The sequence below is a fragment of the Anguilla anguilla genome, chromosome 1 (assembly GCF_013347855.1).
Source record: "Anguilla anguilla isolate fAngAng1 chromosome 1, fAngAng1.pri, whole genome shotgun sequence".
NCBI classification, from domain to species: Eukaryota; Metazoa; Chordata; class Actinopteri; order Anguilliformes; family Anguillidae; genus Anguilla; species Anguilla anguilla.
The window spans coordinates 148,622-155,942 of NC_049201.1; the positions used below are offsets into that span (position 1 = coordinate 148,622).

The 7,321-nt window shown below is 42.1% G+C and overlaps 1 protein-coding gene across 1 annotated transcript; it reads right to left on the bottom strand.

Moving 5' to 3' along the window:
- Positions 1-3,469: 3,469 nt before the first annotated feature.
- LOC118213984 (fucolectin-4-like) lies at positions 3,470-6,715 on the bottom strand. Its single transcript, XM_035393297.1, has 4 exons — positions 6,632-6,715; positions 5,985-6,079; positions 4,340-4,631; positions 3,470-3,901 (listed from the first exon to the last, which is right to left on the bottom strand). The coding sequence occupies exons 2-4, from the start codon at positions 6,076-6,078 to the stop codon at positions 3,748-3,750; spliced, it is 540 nt and encodes a 179-aa protein (XP_035249188.1). The 5' UTR covers position 6,079; positions 6,632-6,715; the 3' UTR covers positions 3,470-3,747.
- Positions 6,716-7,321: the final 606 nt, after the last annotated feature.

Genomic DNA, 7,321 nt, shown 5'->3' on the forward strand with positions numbered 1-7,321 from the left:
GCCTCTGATGTCCACAGCATTTGATTTGCTCCAGGGAGCCACTGTTTTCACGAAACTGGACCTGCGCAATGCTTACCATCTGATCAGAATCAGAGAGGGCGATGAATGGAAAACCGCCTTCAATACTCCGTCCGGTCATTACGAGTACCAGGTTATGCCTTTTGGACTGACAAATGCTCCTGCAGTTTTCCAGGCTCTTATCAATGATGTCCTCAGGGACATGATAAATCAGTTTGTATTTGTCTACCTGGACGATATACTAATCTGACTCCTACAATTTCACAATAATTCCATTTCACCGTTCACCGCACGCGCATACACACTCACTTTCTACACAAACATTAATGGTGAAATAACTTGCATGCTACGTACAACTGGGGGGGTTCTAAAGTGCTATGTGTGTCTAAAAGTACAGAGCTTCCGTGGTTGAGGAGGTTTCCAGAGTGATGTCAGGCTGGATGTGAAATTGTGTTTGGGTGGTTGTGCATGATATGGGGAGGCTAGGAGAGTTGTGATTGGGTGTGATATGGGGACAGAGGGAGAGTTGTGATTGGGTGATTGTGTGCGATATGGGGACGCAGGGAGAGTTGTGATTGGATGATTGTGTGCGATGTGGGGACCGCATTGGAGGAATGCCAGTATGGGTGACAGAGAAGCTGAGTTACAGGAAGAAAGAACACACCTGTGAAAAGTCAACATGGCAATAATTCTGAATAAATATCCACTCCCTACCAAAGAAGAGCTCACTGCTCTATGGGTCCATTATATTCAGTAAACAGGACCTCTATCCGCGCTATCTACAGCTTCTTCCTGCTCCTGCCAGCTGTGACCCGATCGCCTGCATAACACACGCGGCATGGCTGCCAACTACAGCAGGTGTTCATTCGAACCCTAAACTATTATATCTTAGAAGGCACAGAAGGTGCATTTATGACCGATAAGCGTAACGCTAACCAAACTAACCAGCAACTAGTGTAGTAAACAGAAATTACCATCACAATATAGATAACCCATCTTTACACAGCTATAGCTATAACATTATTATCCCAAAAGGAAATCCAAAGAAAAGAAAGGATCACTAAAAAGTTTCAGGGGAGCCATTGTTCTGTTAAAGATCAGAGTGTTCAGTCTGCTGCGGAAGATGGACAGGGTTTCTGCATTCAGTGGGAACCTCATTCCACCACAAGGGGGCAGGAGAGCCTGCAGCAACAGACAAGGAACTGCAGGCACATGAGGGGGAGGGGCCACACGCCCAGGTCACAGATGCAGTGCAATCAGTAAGTATTTGGACAGTGATACATTTTTGTTGTTGTTGTTTTGGCTCTGTACTTCATCACATTGGATTTGAAATGAAGCAATAAATATGAGGATAAAGTGCAGACTGCCAGCTTTAATATAAGGACATTTACATCCATATCAGGTGAATCAGGGGATCGTGTAGAAATTACTGCCCATTTGTTACATGATCATAATCCCTCTATTTCAGGGGTCAAGTGGCTGTTCAGCTTTTTCCTGACCAGCTCATGCACAAGAAAGGCAACAAAAGGTCGAGTTGATTCTAGGAGTGGGTGAGGACCGCAGAAGAGTCAATGCCAGTAAAGCAGGGCATTATGGGATGGAAAAATCAGTATGTATCAGTAATTCAAGTATGAAGAAAAATTCCTTTTTCACAGATCAAGAACACTCTCTAAGATGTAGGTATAGATGTGTCAGACCCCAAACATACTGCAAAGCAACCAATGAGTTTTTAAGGACAAAAGAGTAGAATGCTCTTGACTGGCCAAGTTAATCACCAGACCTGAATACAAATGAACATGCATTTGACTTGCTGAAGACAAGACTGATAGGGAAAGTCCCCAGAAACAAACAGGAAGTGAAGATGCCGGCCTGGCAGGGCATCACCAGGGAAGATACCCAGCATCTGGTGATGTCTGTGGGTCACAGACTTCAGGGAGACATTCAATGCAAAGGATATTCAACCAAGTACTAAATATGATGTTTTTATTTAAGATTATGCTAATTTGGCCAATTACTTTTGATCCCGTAAAATGGGGGAATGGAGTGAGAGGACCAGGGGAGTGAGAGGGAGCCAGGGGAGTGACAGGGAGCCAGGGGAGTGAGAGGACCAGGGTAGTGACGGGGAGCCAGGGGAGTGAGAGGACCAGGGGAGTGACAGGTAGCCAGGGGAGTGAGAGGACCAGAGGAGTGACAGGTAGCCAGGGGAGTGACAGGGAGCCAGGGGAGTGAGAGGACCAGAGGAGTGACAGGTAGCCAGGGGAGTGAGAGGGAGCCAGTGGAGTCTTTGGACTGTGGGAGGACACCAGAGTACCCGGTAGAAACCAGAGGTGGAAAATCCAGAAAATAAAAGTCCACTCTGTTACCCCAGCTGTTACCCTAACCCAAACCCTAGGTGTAATCATAACCCTAACTTCATTTTTGCTTTTTGCCAAGACAAATGCATTTGTGGCACTTTATTTCTTCCTAAATTAAGAATATAACTAATCTAAGTACTGTACATGGTACAAATGTCTTGCTTCATTTAAGCCATTTTTCAAGTCTCTGTGGTGTTCACATCTGGAGTTATAAGGCTTTAAATAGGGTACCCCCTAAATGGGCAAGAATTGGGCAGATTTGGCTTGTGCGCAAAGGGGTTAAAGTGTCTCGTACTGTCATAAATGATTCCTTGAATTTGATAGTAAGATTGAAGCAGCTTTCCCTAAATATGCTTGAAGATGTATTCACACACTCACACACACACACATAGACACACACACACATGCACACACACACACACAAATTTAGTTTGGTGCACATTTATACAGATTATATCAGCTTTGAAATCAAATTCTGCTAATGGGTTTACTGTTCAAAAACAGTTTTTTAAATGGTTTTAATACCATATTCTCTTAAACACATGCAGTTTTTATGGCATCCACCTGTAGATCTTTAGACTGAACATTACCTGCCATAATCGCTGTGACTGAAACTGTCATCCAGTGCATTCATTTTCTACTCCCTATGATGGCACTACTGATACCCAGTGCTGAATTAGTCAATATTTATGCACTTTTCAACAAAAAACCATCAAGATTTAGTTTTCCAACACTATGGCATCTGTAATTATGTGGATGATTTAATTTAATCTCAGTTTTAATTGGTGTGGTCCCTGAGAGGAGCCACATGTTAGACTTTAACCCTAACATGTTCAGTCCCAGGTGTTATCCAGCTTGTGGCAGGTAAGGTGCGGGTGTGAGAGTCAAACTGGTTTTCAGTAGCTGTTGTAACCTGTTATTAAATAACACAATCAACAACATGGTAATTTGGTCAACGAAAGCAATTTACACAAGTTTGACTCTACATGATGTCTACTTGTAAAGATAGTGAATTAAGATTGTATCACAGGAAATAAATACTAATTCTTGACACTTTCATTCAAGTTGATATAGGCCTGGGCACCCAATAGCATACTCAGCACACGCAACCTGTTTGTCAATGCCTTTAAAGAGATGTTTATTTTATTTGCTAATAAGAAAATCAATCAATAAATCAACTTGCAGAAATAACTCAGGTAAAATTTTGGCAGGTTTTCTGTACATGAAAACCTGGAAATATACTAAAATGACAGCATGATGCCAAACTCCCAAAAGAGTAAAATTCATTTCATTACCCCTTATTTCTGACTTACTGCAACTGACTATATAGAAATGATCAGATTTAAAAGCAAACAGATTTGCAAAAGAAATATTTTCAGTTGAAAGGAAGCAGAGCATTCACTTCCACTTCACAGAGGTGAAGGTAATCTGTTTTTGGGAGGTACACTGTCACGTAGCGTCCAGTCATTGGATGCGAACAGCGAAAGGTTCTAGTCTCCCCAGCTGTCATAATGTCAATCATGCTGCACCTGCAAGAGGGAACAGAATAAAGTTTATATGTGGCTCATTGACTTTGGTCTTCTTAGAAAATAATAACCACCCTAATTCTGAATAATATGGTGCTCTGTACCCCAGTTACAGTAGCTACTGTGTGAGGAGGGGGAAGCTTATCATTTGGTTGAGGGGGAAATGGAAATGATTGGTCAGTGTTGGCAGGTCTGTAGTCTGGTCTGTACTGCGCAGTGTAACTGGAGGACTGCAGTATTAAACAGAGACAGCTGCTGGCAGCTCTCTCTCTCTAATGGAGTAGTGCACACATACCTGCACCGCCCCAAACAGACAGAGGATGTTGCACAGGTGAGACCGACATTATGAACACGACCCGGAATTTCAAACCAAGAGAGGAAAAAACTATTTTTGTTTTATTTCTGAATATAAGGCTCTGCACTGTAAAGATCAGTACTGACTGTGGATTATTGATGCCGTTGCTCTCCAGGGAGTTGCCGATGAGGATGCGAGCTCCACTGATCCTTTCTCCACAGCAGTCTCCTCTGTTGGTGATGGTGACGGAGGCGATTGTGTACACCTGCAGCAGGTCCACCCTCCACCAAGGGTTGGCCCCTTCAGTGTGGGTACAGGATCCATGGTGGTAATTGGAATCTCGGTTTCCATCAATGGCATTGCTTGCATGGGCGAAAGCATCATATTGCCCCCGCAGTTGCGCTGACTGAGTGGCCTTCCCACGTAAAGCCACATTCTCTGTGGGGGGGAGGGGGGAATTATCACAACTGATACAGCATGGCTGTTTAAAATACTGTCACTTCATTAGCACCCTGGCTCAATTACTGTGCACTTATCAGGAGTTTAAGCAGGAGCTGTAGACCTCTCGACTAAATGACTGCACCCCCCCTGCTGGTCAGACTCCCACAGCACTCTCTACAGCCCCTTCAGCTCATGCAGATCGCCACAGCATGATGGTTTTCAACCTCCCAAATTTTCTCATCTCAAACCCCCCACACGCTCCCCCACGCATTCCCTCAACCTGCTCCCTCTAGCACTGTGTCATTATGTCACTGACAGAGTTTTCTGAACTGAAATGCACTTATATTCACTTAAATGATCAAATGAACCACAGCAGAAAGACTTTGCTTTACTGTTGGTCCTGTCAGCAAGGTGAGGATTAATTGAAATATATTTGATTTTCCAAACCCAGCAGTTTTAACTGTTAACACCCTCATTTGACGTCCGGCACTCTGAATACTGAACACAAGTGAATCAACCGTTAAAACACCTCACTTACCCAACATGTAAAATATATGTATTTGATTTAATTTGGTAATTATTATCAAAGATATTAATTATCAATCAAATCGCCAAATTTGTTGATAGGCAGAGCTAGCTGTTTGGACCAATCAAAATGTACAACTCACAACCAAATGAAAATTAAGAAATTCATTAAGTTACAAGGAATATTCACGTCCAATCTAAAGACTAGGTTCAACTACCTTAAAACAATTAATAAAGGTTACAGACATGGACAGTCACACAAGAAATAAATGAAAGAAGATACCAAACCACAGCTTTTGTCCCAAAGTTATCCAAAATTCAGAAACCAAAAGACAGAAGATTATTCCAAAAGAACCAGAGATCAAATGTAGAATCGCCAGACCTAGATGCAGGACTCAGATTCCCACTTCCACCTGTTACAAGACTTCTTCTATCCAAGTTGCCCAAAAACTGACTAAAAGAATGTCGCATATTTTAACTGGTGAAAAGGGGGAGGTGGCAGGGGCATGGACACCCCCTCTAAGAGAGAGAGACAGAGACAGACACACACACACAGATTGAACCCCCCAGTTCCTGCCCTTATATCCAGGCTATGCTGGCTGAGCACTTAGAAGCTTCCTATGACCAACTGGTGAATTACATGTCTGACAGTCCACATTTGCAAATAACATTTTCTCTCTCTCAAAACATTGTCAAAGAACAAATCCAAATTGCTGTTAAAGGATAAAGGTTGAAGTTCTGGCACTTTTTCACATGAACATTTGATACAAGCTTCCAGGCACAGGTGGTTTCCATGGCAGTGCATGTGCATGGGGTGGAGTGTACCTTGTATGTATCTGTCAGGGACGTAAGCTGAATCTGACCTCAGGGTTGAAATCGCCAAGATTTGAAAAAGTAATATCATCATTTTCACCTTCATCCTGGAAAAGAGGCAATAATTAATTAATATTTTTCCTATTTTTTTTATTAAGAAAATATTCTTATGAAAATGAAAACGTGACTGTTGGTTCTTAAAAAAAACTTATTTGACACTGAAATTGACTTTATGAAGATTTTTTGACATATGACAGCTTTTTCTTCCAATGCTAAGCATTATGAAGGTAATGCCTGCTAGTTAACTTAGCTAACTTAGCTAGCAGGCATTAGCGTAGATATTCAGATAGTTTGCACCACCACTGGTGAGACCTTTCAAGCAACATAACTTTAAGAAACAAAAGTGTTTTCACAAATAAATTAATCCAATGTGAAGATCACAGTTTAACCCAAATGCAGTTTCTAAACATAGGAAACAAAATCTGTCTTGTGGATGTTTAGCGTTGCTACATTTTCTCGGATAAATAAAGTCAACCTGAGTATAAATGTTCAATAAAATGTTCCACAAGTCGGAAATGAGTTCATCATCAATTTTTGAAAGTTTGCTAATGTAGAGCTCTGCAAGTAGATCTGCAGGTAGGTCTAAACGGCAATCTTACCTGTCAGTAAGGCTGCAGGTGTTCACTGGTGGATCTTTGGCAGTTAATTGTTCTCTAGTCAGTTGGAATGTAGATGTGTCCAGGATGGTGCCTCTTAAATACCCCAAAATGGGAGTGCCTGCTCAGAGTGATGGTCTCTTGTTTGTTCTGGACACACAGTTGTGGGATGAGTTTCCTACTACAGTCAGGACAAGCAGAAACCCCGCCCATCTTTCCAAACATACTGAAGACTCAGCTCTCCACTAAATTAGGGTTATGATATTTAAACACCAGGCTGTGTCCTTTCATATGCAGCTATACATCATAGTGTGGAAGTTGGCAGTTGTTAACTTGTAACTGAATGTATCATAAGTTCCCGTTGATCTTGAGATTAGCATTAGCCGCGTAACCATCTCCTCCTGCCGATGGCTCCTCAGTGTGGATTTGATCTGACAGAAATCACTGCTTCATGCTGACTGAGCCAACTGGAGGATGACGAGGGCTGATAATAATGTAGAGTTGCTGAGCTTTTGAGAGAAATGTAAATGTATATTTGAAATTGTGGAAGCTATTAGATACTCTTTAGCCTAAATAATGACTCCTACAATTTCACAATAATTCCATTTCACCGTTCACCGCACGCGCATACACACTCACTTTCTACACAAACATTAATGGTGAAATAACTTGCATGCTACGTACAACTGGGGG